At 41.3% G+C, this 17,538-nt stretch overlaps 1 protein-coding gene across 1 annotated transcript in view; it reads right to left on the bottom strand.

The window, feature by feature from the left end:
• LRIG3 (leucine rich repeats and immunoglobulin like domains 3) overlaps positions 1 to 17,538 on the bottom strand; it is a 51,617-nt gene that overhangs the window by 19,401 nt on the left and 14,678 nt on the right. Inside the window, exons 4-5 of the mRNA XM_027967500.3 lie at positions 1,575 to 1,706; positions 950 to 1,093 (exon numbers count right to left, since the gene is read on the bottom strand). Coding sequence (XP_027823301.1) covers positions 950 to 1,093; positions 1,575 to 1,706 — 276 coding nt within the window. The remainder of the gene's footprint in view (positions 1 to 949; positions 1,094 to 1,574; positions 1,707 to 17,538) is intronic.

Here is a 17,538-nt window from a genome sequence, read left to right as displayed (position 1 = left end):
TAAACTAGCCTGCATTAAATTACAGAAGATATTTTAAATTTCTAAACATTTTCATTGAGAAGAATTTTGATTTATTAGCAGTGAACAAATTCCCTTCCAACACATGGGATGCATCTTCAGAACGATAAAACATGGACACCAGACTGCACTTGAGTTTCTAAACTGTTGTCCATTCACTACAGAACTAAACATATTAATATTGGTTTTTAAAAGTTATCCAGAATGGGAGTACTGAATATCATGTTAAAACACGAGGTCTATTCAGGAGCAGGATCGTCAAGCTTATCCTGTTCAGCTGCTTACAAAAGTTGATTCCCGTCTGTCACGATTTGCCCTGTGTTTAATACTTTCTCTTTGAGGCAGTCATTCTTAATCTTGTTGGCACCCTGGAATTACCTGGGGAGTTTTAAAAAATTATGGAAGCCTGGATCCTACTCCCAGAGGTTCTAATGTAACTGGTGTAGGGTGTGGCCTGGGCACTGGTATTTTTAAAAGCTCCCCAAGTGTCTGTAATGTGCAGCCAAGCCTGAAAACCACTATATTGGAGGAGCCTGTTCAGAGGGCTCCACCGTTATTAATGAGACAGTTCTTTATAGCTCGTTAGCTACCAGGGCCCCTGCAGTCAGTTGCTGGTATTATCCTCGCCCTCTGCAGCTCCGTGGAAAGAGAGTCACATCTTCACTGCCATCATGATGTCTTTGTATGGAGGTTGTTTAATGACTACACTCTCCACTCTCAGAACACCCAACTTGCCTTCGCAGGCAGAAGACTGCACTGGGTGATTTCTAAGGCTCTTTCTGATTCAGATTCTACACCTCCAGCTCTCAGAAGAAAGGTAGCTGCATCCTTGCTTCTAAACTCCTTCTGCCACATGGTGGCATTTAGGGGAGGAGATGCCAAGGGTTTAGAGGAGGTGAGGACACCATATCTAAGAGAACATTTTACTTACAGGTGTTGCAGTTGGGGCAGTTTAAACATCTTGGGCGGAAGAGCTGAGATTCGGTTCCTGTTCAGCTTCAACACCAGGAGTGTGCTAGCCAAATTGTCAAAATACCCGGGTTCCATGGACGTGACTCGGTTGCTGTTGATATACCTGTTGAAAGTCTGAAGCTGAGTTTCTCTTCGGGAAGTTAAAGTGCATGCGTTCTCTGTATAGAAACACTTGTTCAGAGGGCTGAGCCATTATTTGTTACAATGGACATTAAAATAATTAACTCTTTAGGTTGCTGAAGGCCAATATCGACTATGATTCACATATTTCTAGGGAAAGACTGATTAAAACATTTGAAGATTACAAACATGTTAGAGATGCTTATCTAATTTTTGTGAAATTCATTTATTAATAAAACACACCAGCGGCTTACTTTCAATTAATTTTTTAAAGAAGCACTTGGTTCCTCTATAGTAGTCAAAGGAGATCTCATTTTTCTGCAGTCCAGAAGTGTAAGAAGTAAATGAGGACGGTGGTTAAAAAAAGTCTCTATCTGGTCTCTATCATAAAAGTTGTTTCTTTTTTAATATAGCACAATATTTTCATCACAGGTGAAAATTTTGTTAAAAACAACTTGACTTACAGATACTTGAGTTGTAGGGGTGGAAGTGCAGTTTTAAGTTCTGAAATATTATTGCCACTCAGGTCCAAAGTTTCAAGGGACTGAAATTGTCTCAGATGTTCAGGTAATATTTCCACAATTTTGTTTCCAGCTCTGGATTTAAAGAATGGCACAGATAACAGGATGAATGGTACAACAATCTGAAAGGTGAAAAATACTATTTCTAACTTGTTCTTCACAAATATGGAAAACTGACTGCTCTAAAGAGGACTTTTAAAACAGCAACTCTTTAGTCACTTCAATGTTTCACTAAATAATAGATCATAAAGTTAGAAATATGAAAAACATTCCTATATAAATCTGGGCATGTTTAACAGCTATGGTTATCTAAATGCAATGCACTTAAACTGATTTTTTTCTGTTATTTTGTTAATGGTCTTTCTTCCTTATCGTTTTATGAAATGAGATGTGAAATGACTAGCACGAAGTTGTCACTCTGGACACTAGTCTGTTAGCTTCCTATTAATCCATCTCTACTTCTTTTCTTGAAAAGCATACATACTATAAGTACAAATGAACTTAAAATACTCATTAGATTGGGCTTTTTAAAAGCCATCACGGACAAATTTCTTTTTCTTTAAGAAACAACAAGTTTCAAAGCATTGCTGTATTCTTCAAAACCAGTGGATATACTCCAAGGTTTTGAATATTACAAAAGTATTAGTTAAGAGCACGCCAGTCTAAACAAACCCTGGGAACAAGATTTTTAAAAAGCTTGACACTGTCTTAAACACCAGATCATGGTGTCCAATATGGAAGCCACACAGCTACTATAGCTCTTTACATTTAAATTAAAATTAAATGTTAAAGTTCAGTTCCTTAGTCACAGTAGCCACATGTCAGGTCCTGAATAACCACATTTGCCTGGTATCAGTCAAATGGATCACTACACATACAGAACATCCCCACTATCATGGAAAGTTCTTCTGACGATCACTACACTAGACCACAAATGAAAAAAACAAACATAAACAAGACAGAGGCCAAGTACAAAGCTATTAAAAGGTCATCAATACAACAGTTTTCAAGGGGGAGATTCAACATCAAATGACAATCTTGCTAGAAAACAGGAACCAAATTGATGTGCAAAAATCATCTTAACTGTCGTATCAGACCAGGCAGCTTGGGCTTCTTAGATTATCTACTAGGCAAGAGAAAATAAAATGTCAAGGGAGAGAGGCTTGGATGATGGCAGAGTGTACTTAAAAAGAAGGGTCTTTCTTCACAGCCCAAGGACAATGAAACAATCTGAAGGCTCCAAGTGAAACTTCGTATGTCATATAAGTCACGTGCTGCCATTTCAAAGCATTCAGTTCAGTTGCACAGTCACGTCCGACTCTTTGCGACCCGATGGACTGCAGCATGACAGGCCTCCCTGTCCATCACCAACTCCTGGAGTTTACTCAAATTCATATCCATTAAGTCAGTGATGCCATCCAACCATCTTATCCTCTGTTGTCCCCTTCTCCTTCTGCCGTCAATTCTTCCCAGCATCAGTGTCTTTCCAAATGAGTCAGTTCTTTGCATCAGGTGGCCAAAGTATTAGAGTTTCAGCTTCAGCATCAGTCCTTCCAATGAATATTCAGGACTGATTTCCTTTAGGATTGACTGAATCTCCTTGCAGTCCAAGGAACTCTCAATAGTCTTCTCCAACACCACAGTTCAAAAGCATCAATTCTTTGTGGCTCAGCTTTCTTTATAGTCCAATTCTCACATCCATACATGACTACTGGAAAAACCACAGATTTGACGATGGACCTTTGTTGGCAAAGTAATGTCTCTGGTTTTTAATATGCTGTCTGGATTGGTCACAGCTTTTTTCCAAGGAGCAAGCATCTTTTAATTTCAGGCTGTAGTCACCATCTGCAGTGATTTTGAAGCCCCCGAAAATAAAGTTTCTCACTGTTTCCACTGTTTTTCCATCTATCTGCCATGAAGTGATGGGACCAGATGCCATGATCTTAGCTTTCTGAATGTTGAGTTTTAAGCCAGCTTTTTCACTCTCCTCTTTCACTTTCATCAAGAAGCTCTTTAGTTCCTCTTTCCTTTCTGCCATAAGGGTGGTGTCATCTGCGTATCTCTAGACATAGTCTTAGGTAAAACTCACTTAAGAGGAAAATTTAGAAATGAGATTGTATGTGTATCTTTGTTACTAATAGCCACATTCATAGAGTGCTTTGGTTTCATTAATATATTTCTGACCAGAGGATTCTTGCAAATACTAATGCCCGTGGCCAGAGATTTGTTAATACTGAAACACTTCACTCAATAATGTTCAGGTAACAAAAGATGCATTAAAACATTTCTGGGTCTGTAAGTTGTTAAGTTCTTTTGCATTATTATGACTCATGTGCCTCTCACCACAGGAGCACCTCTCGTGTATTTCCACAGAATCCTCTGCTGCATCTGACACAGCACTTTTTATGTTGTTGGTCTCTTCTGCCGTACTGTGAGCTCCTTTGAAACTGTGTCTCTACCCCTCAGTTCTGGAATGTGCATGGGTGCGTGCTAAGTCGCTTCAGTCCTGTCCAACTCTTTGAGATCCTATGGACTGCAGCTCACCAGGCTCCTCTGTCCATGGGAATGTCCATGCAAGAATACTGCAGTGGGTTGCCATGCCCTCCTCTTTAGGGGATCTTCCCAACCCAGAGATCGAACCTGCGTCTCTTACATCTGTGTTGGCAGGCAGGATGGGAAGCCCATTTTAGAATATATAAGGAATCTAGTAACACTGCTGCTGCTAAGTTGCTTCAGTCGTGTCTGACTCTGTGCAACCCAATGAAGGGCAGCCCACCAGGCTCCCCCGTCCCTGGGATTCTCCAGGCAAGAACACTGGAGTAGGTTGCCATTTCCCTCTCTAATGCATGAAAGTTAAAAGTGAAAGTGAAGTCACTCAGTCGTGTCCGACTCTTTGTGACCCCGTGGACTGCAGCTACCAGGCTCCTCTGTCCATGGGATTTTCCAGGCAAGAGTACTGGAGTGGGGTGCCATTGCCTTCTCTGAGGACATATTAAAAGCCAAGACCTATGCTAGACATTTTTCATATATTATGCCATTTAATCATAACAGCATCTCTCTGGTGTTTAAATTAGGAAACTGTAGCTTTTAACCTATTAAGCCTAAGCTCTCCCACCTCGCAGAATAACTCCCTATTGGTCCCATAGCACTCCCTGAAGGCTGTTTCATTGAATACAAACATATTTTGGTATGAAAGTGCTTACATGAAGATGTACCTCCAGAAGGGCCTGCAACTTCTCACACTTGCAAAAATGCTGAACTACTGATTCCAAACTCCCCTGGGGGTGCACACCAGCTCACTGAGCCAACATCATGCCAACACTGTGTGCCCAGTCACTCAGCTGTGTCAGATTCTTTGAGACCTTGTGGACTGTAGCCTGCCAGTCTCCTCTGTCCCTATGATTCTCCAGGCAAGAATGCTGGAGTGGGCTGCCATTTCCTTTTCCAATGCCAATATTAAGGAGGCCCTAAAAATGGGGTTTCACCTCAGGTGGATTAAGAGGAACCCAGGAGTTTGCATGTTTGGCACCCAACAGAGTAGAAGGCCAGCTTCCCAAATACCTGCAAATGCCAGGTGCTGCTTTTCCCAGTAAGGGGAGAAAACAGGCCATATATTTTAAATCTATTCCAATAACAAAGAACTAACAAAACTCTCAAAACATTCTTGAAAAACCTCCATGTGTTACCTCTAAGGACTGTCAGGGAATTGTCTTTTTTAACCCATGTCATCTGAAAATCTAATGCCATTTTTAAGATAATTCTACATAAGGCAACAAGCATGGGTGATTTATATCCTAATAGCTGAACTCTGTGAAAATAGTAAGGTTCAGCAAAAGGCGGGGGGATTAGCAGTCCCATGTGTAAGTTACAATTATCAAGCTCCTGAGATACCCATAAAGTCTTAACAGACTTTGTTTAGAGTTAAGTCAGCCACGACCTCTGATTCTGACCATTTCCCGCATCTGGAACCATCATCACGTAAACCCCTTGATCTAGCTGTGAGGTACAGGGTAAGGCAAGTGAGACAATTAGTCAGTTTCCACGTCCCGGAGATGGATTCAGTCCAACAAACAAGCCACAGGGCCACAGGGTCAGGGTGTGTGGGTTTAAAAAAAACCACATTTCGGAGGACAAAAATGTTCTCTTAAATGCATTTAGCCCAACTGTTTGCATTACCAGGATGTCCCCTCCACCAAACAGCATAGTAACCCTGAAGCACCCCCTCTCATCTCCTTCCCTCCCTGTCTGGTATGTAGGCACTGCCTCCCATCCAACTCTGCATCTGGTTTTGGTCCCCAGTTTGTCTGGGGGTAGCTAGCAGAGCTACGCTTCTATTTAACCAGAAGAAATAGCCACAGGTTCGCAATAAATGGAGCAAACCAGTAACTGGTGGGAGGGAGAGGGAGACCCACAGGTGTCTATCACATTGCTCAGAGAAGGCTGCAGGTTAGATAACAGGCCACACAATCTTTGGTTTGTGTATTCGTTTGTTTATAAGGTAATTATGAACAAGGTATTAAAACTGCCAATTACTTGAGTGACGAATAAAATTTTCCTTGCAGTTAAAGTGTGCTCCGGCCAAAGCCGGCAATTTCCTGAGCTGCACACCTCCTAAATTGCAGTGTGAAAGTGCTCAGTTATAAATGGAGCCTGTACAGTGCGTCTTTGTCAGTGCTATGTCCCAGTACAAAAATCCCTCACAACTGCCAGGATAATGGGCCCTGTATCACAAGATTTTAACTCTGTTCTAATGGAACTGAATTAAATCCAAATACCAGTTTCATATTAGCTCTCAGATTAACTGACAAATAACCACCTGATATGTACCAGTTTAAAAAAAACAAACAAACTTGTTCTCTACCAAAAAAGAAGGGTTTTTTTAAAAAGACAACCACATTAAAAAAATGAGTTTAAAAAATTTTTAATCACTTAAAACCCTCAAAATAAATATATTTATTTATAACAGAGTGGGGTCACAACCACTTTTAGGAGACAAAGATTCAATTCAACTCCAAGTTTTAATTTTTCTCCAAATATGGATAAATGCCAAAATTGATGAACACATTAAAAGCACTGCAGCTAAATAATATTTTTGGCAGAAGATGTCCAATCTTTTAACAAATAACAAAACTGTGTATCTTTTTCCATTGCTTAATGTGGAAATGCCATCCTTCCATTGTTCAAAAACCTGTGCTCTTAGCAATGGAAGGCATCTCAGCCTTGTGCAAATCCTTAAGGACCACGAATATTTTGGTTATTTATGCTTGTTGATAGTACAAGGTGTTCCTTGGTCACATCATTGCTGAGGTCAAGTATAATCAGTCCCTTGTGGACAAATACAGACTTGGGGGCTGGGTCAGCTGGAATGCAGATGGTGGCCTTAGGCTGCTGAAGCCATGGCAAAAACAGGAGGCCCAGGTATTTCAGCCTTGGCTTCTCAGGTCCAACAATAATGGTTTCACTCTGTCGCCAACTTCGTTTTTCAGGCTACTTTGCCAAATACCTTTAAGCAGAACCAAACCCAACTTACCACTTTTATATGGTGGTATTTACTCTGAGTGTGCTGATGGCCTGACAGGGAACAAGAATGGATGTCATCCCTGACCTCACAGCACTGAAATTCTAGTTGGGGGAATAGGCAGGCAAGAGGAAGCAGCCACCACAGGGACACGTGAAGACCAAAGGACAGACTCCTACAAAGTGCTGGGAGGGGTGTGGCCACCAGCAAACCTCCCCTGGCAAAGGGGAGGCTAGTGTTCTGAACAGAAGCAAGGGACCTAGAGACTGTCAGCAGAGTGAAGTAGTCAGAAAGAGAAACATAAATAGCGTATATTAATGCATGTAAGCGGGCAAAACAGAGTCACAGACACAGAGAACAAACATGGACATCCACGGGGAAGGGGAGGTGGAACAAACTGGGAGACTGGCTTGACATATTTACAGCATTATGCATAAAACAGATGACTAACGATAACCTACTGTGTAGCGCAGGGGACCCTACTCAGTGCTCTGTGGTGACCTCAATGGGAAGGAAATCCAAATGGGAGGGACTATATGTATACGTACAGCTGATCCACTTTGCTGTACGGCAGAAACCAACTCAACACTGCATACTCCAATAAAAACTACTTTAAAATAAATATAAACAAAAGGCAATATTAAAAAAGTGAGAGCAAGGCAAAGCTTTTTCCCTCTTAAAGAAATGGAAGAAAGCCTTGATGATGGGAGGTCCTGAGTGGAGACGGGAGAAACAGGAAGCACAAGAGTGAGGAGCTGGGAGGAGATGAGAGAAGGTCAAGTGGGACCCTGTAAACCGTGTTAGTCATTTGGCCTTTATCTCAAGATTGCTCATGTAGCGGGGGAGGACAGAGGATTTCATATGGCTGACAACATCAGACGGACATGTTGGGAAGGCTACTCTGGCAGCAGTGGGGAGAAAGACAGGGTTGGGGGCAGGCAGGAGGAGGTGCAGAGGAGGGATGGTGGGGAACAGCGACGGGACGGTCTGCCTGGACACCCATTCTGTGGGGGATAGCCCCATTCTTCCCCTGGTTTGCAGGGCCCAGGCTGTGCTTTCTCCTCCCCTGACATATGGGTTCAGGTTTCAAGCTCTGCAGCCTCTGGACACTGGGACCCAGTTCCCCTCCACGTGACTCACTGCCCGTGTGTTGTCTTGGGTATACAAGAGTCCTCAGGGGGGGTCCCCTTTGAAAGCAGACTAGGGCCCCCTCTTGCTCAGATGTGAGATGCCACTGACCAGAGTAGTCCAGTTCTGGCATTTCCATGTCTGCAATCCCTAGGAACATGGCAAAATATGTAATTCTCATGTGTGAGAAACGTGTCTGTTTGTTCTCATACTCTGAACCCTGCGAAGAATGCAAAGGTGAGGAAAAGTGTTAGTCACTCAGTTGTGTCTGACTCTTTTGAGACTCTCTGGATTGTAGCCCACCAGGCTCCTCTGTCCATGGGATTTTTCAGGCAAGAATACTGGAGGGGGTTACCACTTCCTTCTCCAGATGATCTTCCCAACCCAGGGATTGAATCTGTGTCTCCCATGCTGGCAGGCGGATTCTTTAGCACTGAGCCACCTGGGAAGCCCTCATGCAGTCTTACGCAGATATAAACTGTGTTAGTTTATTTCCAAAGTTGAAGAGGAGAGTCCCAGAGTGGAAGACTCTTTGTGAGGAACCAGAATATCAAGTTTTATCACACTGGAATTTCTGAAACCAATTAAACTGTAGCTTCTTGGAGAAGAAGAGATATCTGTCAATGGTCTCAACTGTCTCCTGCCTGTTGGACAACATAGAGGCAGCTGAGTGTTCTGCAGTTTGTTGTGTAGAGTCATGCAAGCTTGGCTGTTTAGAGAAGGTATGCACAGGTGGCATTTTCCTTTTAGAGAGGGTTTGTGCAGTGAAATTTAATCTGAAACCTTTTTTTTTTTTTTTAACATGCTGCAATGCCCTTTTCTTAGAATACATTACTTTGGCCACATCCACGGTTATTGCAGCCAACAAATTGCTGAGTCCATGGTCATTCCATACAACCAGGGAGCAAGCACGTTAGCTCTACGAACGGGGACAATCGGCCAGGCCCCAAGGAAATGCTGACTGCTCTATGTAACCTGTAAGTCACCAGTTTAACACCATTTATAAAGGTATTACAAGTTGTAAAAGAAAAATTACATTTGCAAATACATTAAAGGTCATTTGTATTTCCAAAAATAACCTCTCTTTTCTCCCTATCCCCACAAAAAAAAAAAAAAAAAAAAAAAACACAAAAAAAACAAAACAAAACAAAAAAAGCTTCCTTGAAAACTACCTTGCCTGGAATAACTAACCCCGTAATATTAGGCTTCTTTTAGCAAAGAGACTTGGCAAGCAAAGAACCTCTCCTGTGCAGATAAAAATAAACTGTCTCTGCTCATCTTTTTTCTAAAAAGATAATTAAGAAGTTTCATTAAAAGAACACATGTTTAGACTGGTCCACTGGGTCCTGTAGCATCAAAGGATAAAGCCAATTGAGGAAGCTTCTGCAAGGAGACAGATTCCTGATGAATCATTAGTGATCTGTAAGGAGCACAGAATCTATTCTTTCAGCTAAAAGCCAGTTCAACAGAAAAATATAATTATCTTTGGGATCAAGAACACGATAAAGATGCCCACAAAGTTTTAATACAGAGATCCTCCAATAATCAGGGCCCGGGTGGCTCCAATGGTAAAGAATCTGCCTGCAGTGCAGATCTGGGCTCAGTCCCTGGGTTGGGAAGATCCCCTGGAAGAGGAAATGGCAACCTCCTCCAGTATTCTTGCCTGGAGAATTTCATGGACAGAGGAGCCCTGGCAGGCTGTATGTAGTTCATGGGGTCACAAGAGTTGGACAAGACTAAGCAACTAACACTTTCACAAGCATGAAAAAAGAATATAGGTAGAAAACGCCCTTGTGCCACACACAAAACAATCCTTTTTTTGATCCCCCAAATATACATTCTATTCAGTCCTTTCATGTAAACAAAGTTTGAGGACAGGTCCTAGAAGACACCAGGATCCTAAACAAGATACTTACTGAACAATTGTTTGAATTTGAAATAATTGAATTATATATGATAAAAATTAACTCTAATAAATTAAAAATTTTTCCCCTACCTCTCTTTTGAGGCAGGGACTTCCACAGTCATTTTCACAGGTCAGACCACTGCTGTGACTAATCTGTGAGTTTAAGTCTTCCCACAAGCTTGTGGTTTACTTGTGATAGAAGAAAATCTCTGATTCATCTTTGGTTCTCAAACTCAGAATTAAATAAATGGGTTCAAGACCATGAAGTGACCAAATAAATTGATCAGTCTTAAAACTCTAGATCAAGCTTTAGATTGGCCAGTAAGGATGTACCTAAACTGTGGTTCAAGATGCATATGTACATCAGAAAGCAGCATCACCACTACAGCTTCCAGCCAGAAAAAGTAAACATACACTGGGGCTGCACACGTCAATCAACCTGCCAAAACCAGTCTCTTTGAAGCAGCAGTTCATACGACAGTTCCCCAGCAAGGAGATTTTGATTCTGTTCCCACTCGAGTGCCTTGATCTACCATACTGTGTGAACTGATTTTCTCACTGTCAGTGGGAGGAAATGGAAGGAAAAGTCCTCTTCCAGCTCTAAGGAGATGTGGACTGGGATGACAAATTCTGCAAATGACCAGATTTGCTACAGAGGCTTCACACAACCATCCTATAAAACCATAGCCTCTTACAGAACCTGGTCTCACTTTAGCAGGGGACTTCTTTCCTGTGGGAGTCCCACTGTGTGGTTGCCCAGTCTTTCTTGGTTTATTCTCATTTTCCTGGAGTATATCCTTCACCAGCTTTCTAAAAAATTAAGTGTAGAGACATTTTCTTTTTTCATACTTGGTAATGTCTTTATTGACAGCTGCGTGTGGACAGAGTTGAGACGAGGAATCCTGTTCCTTAGGATTCTGCAGACTGTTTTACTCCGTCACAACACTCAAGGATGTGAAGTCTGGGGAGCAGAAGAAACGCTGCTTCTCAACAGCAGTGTTTCTTAAACTGCAGCAGGCATCAGAACTGGGGCAGAGGCCTGCTGAGGTACTGACTGTTGAGCCCCACACTCAGTGTTTCTGTTAGTAGGTCTGAGGGTGACCTGAGAATCTGCATTTCTACCAAGTTCCCAGGTGACACTGATGCTGTGAGGTTCACACTGGGAGGACCACTGCTCATCCTTACAGGTGACCTGCTTTGCATTTTAATTTTCCTCCTCTCAGAGCTTCTCCTTAATCATGATATTCTAAAATTGCACAGTAAGATTCCCTCCCTATATGTCATTTTTAAAATTTCATTTGTGGGGACTCAGTATGGTCTCTCAAGTTAGAAATGTGTGTTCTTTGGCTCTGGGAAATTTTTTTGTCTCTTTGATAATTTCCTCTTTTCTATTTCCACAGATGTCTCTTTGTGAACTCTAATTATATAGATTTCCTAGTTGATCCTCTAAGTTTCTTATTTTTTCCTCTCCTGTTTTCCATCTTTTTGTTTTTTGATTCTTCTTTTAGAAAGGTTTTCAACCTTCTTCCAACATTTCTATTATCTTTTTAAAGTGTCTGTTTTACTTTTTAAAAAATAATTCCCATTTCCTCCTCAGTTTCAGTCTGTTACTGCATTTAACTTTTAAGAGTCCCGTTCTTCTTTTCTGAAATATTTATTATTATTTACCACACTTTTCTTGTTTAGTGGATATAACATGTTCTCTCTTCTTTCTAGAGATACAGGTTGTTTCAAAGTTCCCATCTCCCTCCACTGTCCCTGGTTCCCTTTTCCCATGTATTTCAGACCCTGACTCTATTTATAGGAATTCTATCAATGATTACTATGTATAAAGTAGATAACTAATGAGAACCTACCGCATACCTCAGGGAACTCTACTCAATGTTCTGTGATGACCTAAATGGGAAGGAAATCCGAAAGGGAGGGGATATATGTATACATATAGCTGACTCACTGTGCTGCATCACAGAAACTAATACCACATTGTAGAGCAACTATACTCCAATAAAAATTAATAATAAAAAAAAAGCCAGGGATCACTGGCTATCTGCTCATATTTAGAGAAAAGCAGCCCCCAAAAGCTGGCTGAGCAGGGTGTTTCACAATGGATCCACACACATCCGTCTGATAGCTCAAGCCCTCCAGCCTCAAGGTTGGTGAAATAAGCCTGATGGCTAGTCTATAGGAAGGTGAACAGAAACATAACCTGAGAGGACCGTCACCCTCATATCCAGACTGGACTTAACTTCCCTGATTGCAGAAGATGCTATCCTCAAGCCTCACCCCTAGCCCCAGCTGGGCCTGTGCCTCATATCCCCAAGAAGTTTTCAAATCTCTAGAAAGTAAACTTCCAGTTTTCTGCCTCCGTTAAAGGAAGGGCAGTCACTTGGCTTTAAGTTCTGGAGGGGGAATCTGGAGGTCCATTTCACCAATCCCCCATTTTCAGTCCTATCCTGCATCCCTTTCTTGATCGGCTTTGAATTCCTGAAGCATTCAGAGAAGCATTTTTGCAGCAAGAAAAGTGTTTATTTTGGGATCCACTCTCACTAAGCCATTTGCAATTCGTGCTCTTGCTTGAAAAATTGTTGTGGCATCTTTTGTTTGGACTGTCTCCCCTCCTGTTTGTCTTTATTCCTGTCTGTGTGCACTTTAGTCCTTTATTTTCATTTTAAGGGGGTTCTTGATTAGAACAGAGTGAAGCAAAAGTGCTCAGTCCACTAGGCCTTATAGGATGTCTTCAATAGGCATCTATCTGATCAGTGAATAAAACCAGCTTTTCTCTAAAAAACAAAATAAAACCTTCCTTCATAAAAGTTACTGTAATTGTTTTAGCAAAACATCATTCAACTTAGATATTCTAACAAAAACATTAGCCTATGTAAATTTTACCTTAAGATGATACTATGAACCAGAAAACATGGCATCATTATTCTGAACGTTAAATTAATAAAGAGCTATCATACAGAGGATTCATCCTGTATGAACACATCAGGCTAAATGAAAGTCATTTTATTGTTTCTGATACGGTCCACAGACCAATGGACTAGGAACATCACAGAATGTTTTGGTTTAATAAAGTACTTAACTTGTCCTTGTGAGCAAGAGAAAGTACACGTGGTGGTGATGATCCTATAGGCAAGTGACTTCACACGCTGAGTCTTTTAGCCACAGACTGGCACGGACCTTTGGGGAAGACGCTAAGTGGCTGCTGCTAAGTCTGCTGTCCATGTGTGTATGAATACAGATAGAGATGTCAATAATCATGTGTCATGATCTCAAGCCTCTCAACAGACTAAAATGATAGTCTAGAAGAAACTAGAGAAATTAAGCTGGGGAAAGGCAGTGTTTCAAACTTTTAATTAAACATTTATAAAGGCCTACTTGGAGGCAGTTCTTAGAACAATGACAATAAACTTGGGGATCTTGGCTGACCACAACTCAATATGCGCCAACAATACATCACAGTCCTTAAAAAGCTAATTTAATCTTACACTTCATTACCATCCCATATTCTGGTCAAGAGACACAGCCCACCATATTCTGCACTAGGCCACACCTCAGTTATTTTGCTCTGAGCACTGGGTTTTAGCGTCGTCCTGGAGGATGAGTGTGAGGGGAAGGCTTCCAGGGTCTAGATCTGCACTATCAGCACACCAGCCACAGGCCACGTGCGGCTCTTTAAATGAAATGTAAAGTTCCACTCCTCAGTCACACCAACCACACTTCACACGTGCCATCTCCATGTGTGCAGCAGCAGGGACACGTGGAGGCCACACCGTGGTGGGCCACACACGTTTCCATTTTCACAGAAAGCGCTCCTGCCCTGCACCGGTCTAGACCCCTTGTCATCTAGAAAATGGGAACTGGAACTTGTGCTGGAAGAGCAAGCTTTAAGCAGCCCTGATAAGTTAAGACTTGTAAGTGCTTGAACGCAGAAAATAGACTGGAGTTGTTCTCCCCAGTGCACAGAACTAGGAGTAGAGGAAGAAGCTGTTGAGAGAAAGAGCCCAGCTTAACAAATAAAGATTCCCAACAATTAAAACTATTCCTAATGGAATGGCTCCTCATGCAGGAGTGAGCTTTTGTCCCTGAAAGTGCTGAAGAGGAGGCTGGATAATCTCTCTTCCAGATATCTCTCCACAGGGAGAAATGTCTCTTCTAATTCAAAGTTACAAAGATTGCATGCAAACACTCAAGACTAACAAGACACGGGTTCTGACCGATTATATAATCTAGCAAAGCATTTCCCTCACATTTTTACTGATATTTACATATGGATGGTGACGAAGTGAAAGCAAGATAGATAGGAGGAGGAGAATAAAAGAAAAGATGGATTTATATGGTGAACTGACAAATGTCCTGATTCTGTAAACATGCATTTGTCTTTAAAGAGTACTGCCCCTCTCTCCCAGGTCAATACCTTGTGCAGGACATCACGGCCATCGGTGATGAAATACAAAAGCATCTTACTTTTTCTAAAAAAGTTATGCTCATTTTTATTCTAACTCTTTATGTTTGTTTTGTTATAAAACCATTTAAAATTGCTTACCCACAGTAAACCTGACAGTCCAAGAATGTATACCAGGCTTATCCTGTGCTAGATGGTACTTGCCGCGAATATTACCTTCATATTTTACGCTGCCTTCAATCTCACTCTAGAGACTACTCTATCAGCTAAAGGTTTCTGGAGAGGGAAGGAGAAGCAAGGCAGTTACTTGGAAGTGCTAGAAAGGAGGTGCTCATATTTATCACTGCCCCTTTTTTCATGTTTTAAATTTAGTAATTAAGCAACTTGCAGACAGGGAGAGAAAGGGAGGTGCTGGCCAGAGCCCTGTGGCATTGTTCTGGTCTCTCTGACCAACGACGAGAGCCTGAGCATCGTGACTATGGACGACAGCACAGACTGTGAAAGAAGGAAGAGAAGGAGGAAAAGTAATGAGGCCAGGAGAGAGACACATGCTCAGTCTTGCCTCCCCAAACATGAAAAGAAACCGGCTGTAACTTTACTGTTTTGTCTGTCTTGGCAGCAAAAGCCTCATTCAGCAGAGAGAGGTCTCTGGCAGGAGTTGCATTTGATACTTCAAAGCAGCCAACAAAAGGCTAATGTAAAATTGAGGGAAAGGATGAGAAAATGGTATAGGTTCAGGATAAACACCGGTAATACAGGAGCTCTTGCAGCAAGCTATACTGGAAAATCAAGTTTGAGGGCTAGGGGGTCAATTTTATGGGCTCCTAAACCACCATTGAAGAAACGTGCCCAATGGGCCACCAAGTCAAATCTAAGAATGCTGTCACTTTGGAAATAAGTTATGTTAATATAACAATTTTAAGTGTGTACAGAGAGATAAGAACAAAAGAGTTAACTGACTAGTTTCCTTTGCAATTAACTGTATGTTAATTTGAACTGGGAAACTAATTTAGTCATTCATCCAACAAACATGGACTGTTTACCATATGCCAGGCGCTGAGTTCCATAGCAGAGTAACAATGGGGATGAAGAAAGACACCATCGCAGCTTTTGTAAGGTTTCACTCTGATGGGGGAAATGGATATGAAAGAATCACAAATATACAACAGAAAAAAAGAGAGACTGAATATATAACAAGGTAGACACTATAAATAGAGCAGATGTAACAACGTGGAAGGAGGACTTAGCAAAAGGTGGGGCAGAGTGAACATTCCAGGTAAAGGGATTTGAGGCAGGAACAAGCTGGCACATTCCTAGAAGTGAGAAATGATTCTAGAGAAGACTCAATGGGAAAAGAAGACTCAGGTCACGCAGAGCATTGCTTATCTTGAGAGGGATTTTTGCTTGCTCATGACCCAACAGCAATGAGAAATTCCTAAAGGGTTTAAAGAGCCAAGTCATGATCACATATTTATGTTTCAAACACAGCCATTGTAAATCAAAATTCAAAAACTTAGCAAACGTGTATTCTGGGGATCAGTTTATGACTAGAAGCGAGGATAAACTTAAGAGTATTACACATATGGCTCTGTGTACAGTAAGCTCTTTTGTGTGCAAAATAACATATAAACATTTTAAAATCTAATAAAAAATTACAACTTATCATATTAAGATGCTTATGTGTTTGTTTTGTAAGACTTGGGCTTAGGGAGCTCACTGCCATGAAACACAATAATGTCTGGTTTGTTTGCACTGGTGAAGGTGGTGGTCCTCGAATGTAATATCCTTCACATGAAGACACTGGTCCTTTTTATTCTCATATGGAGAGCACACATTTGGGGATGAATTTTTCAGTTAAGGTGCAAATTCTTTAGGCTTATCTACATTCACATGTAGGTAAAGATGGGATACAGTTTGTGTCCACTTTATCAGAAGCCTGATTCCCCAGAAATTTAAGTTCTAATTTTGGCTGAAGCTTCTCCACAATTTCCCTTAATTTATATGAGAAACTGATGACCTCGTTTCAAATACTAACTTATACAGACTTTGATTAAACAAATAAAAACAAAATTGTTTTTACCTTTGAGCTTTTACCTCATGGTTATAAAGTTACTTAGCTACACCATCACTTGAAACCATATAAAAATGCTTGTCTTTCCCACAAGCAGCTTTGTTTCTGAGCTGTGGGCTACTAAAATATCAATATACTTTAAAAGTTATAAACTGAATGTGATGAATCATTTAAATAAACTCTGTGCCAAGAAACCAGGCAATAGTCTCTTAAGCCTCCCAAATTGATTTTTCATTAATCTGATTTTGGGAATATAACGAGAAATGCATGCTCATGGACAGAATTTGCACTTGATACAGTTCTGGATCCAATACACAGATAACGTCATACTGCATTATTTGACTTCTAGTCATTAGTTCAGCTCCACTCCTTTTAGCATACTGAAGTCAAGGCTCACGTGATTCCCACTCCATGTCAATTTCCTTTTGTGAAAAACTAGAAGTGTGGCCCTTGCACACAGCAGGGCTCAGGGGACAGACGGCCCTAAAGGTGGATGGATAACAGGCATCTGGCAAATCATAACTGCTAATTATCAAAGCTGTGTTACTGAGTTGACTATGGCCCTTGACTCTGAATATGAACACCGATTTAATGACTACTTGAAAAACAGTAGAGAAGCAGAATCTGCGCTAAATTGAACTGTAGTTATTTTATTCCCCTGCTTTAAAAAAAAGTCAACTATTCCCCAAACCTGTAAAACACTTGAGCCGATCCCTGTCAAAGTACCCAATCTCCTTTCACGTTTAGACCTCACTCACCCTTTCACTCTACACACTGAAAGGACAGCCTTTCTCTGCTTCTATCATCCAAGGCATCTCCTCCTTGGAGATGTCTTTATTCTTTACTGTGTCTGCCCATTACATTTATTCAAAGCCC

Source organism: Ovis aries, chromosome 3 (genome assembly GCF_016772045.2).
Source record: "Ovis aries strain OAR_USU_Benz2616 breed Rambouillet chromosome 3, ARS-UI_Ramb_v3.0, whole genome shotgun sequence".
Lineage (NCBI taxonomy): Eukaryota > Metazoa > Chordata > Mammalia > Artiodactyla > Bovidae > Ovis > Ovis aries.
Note: the sequence above shows the minus strand (reverse complement) of the source record. Positions and strands in the feature narration are given on the sequence as shown.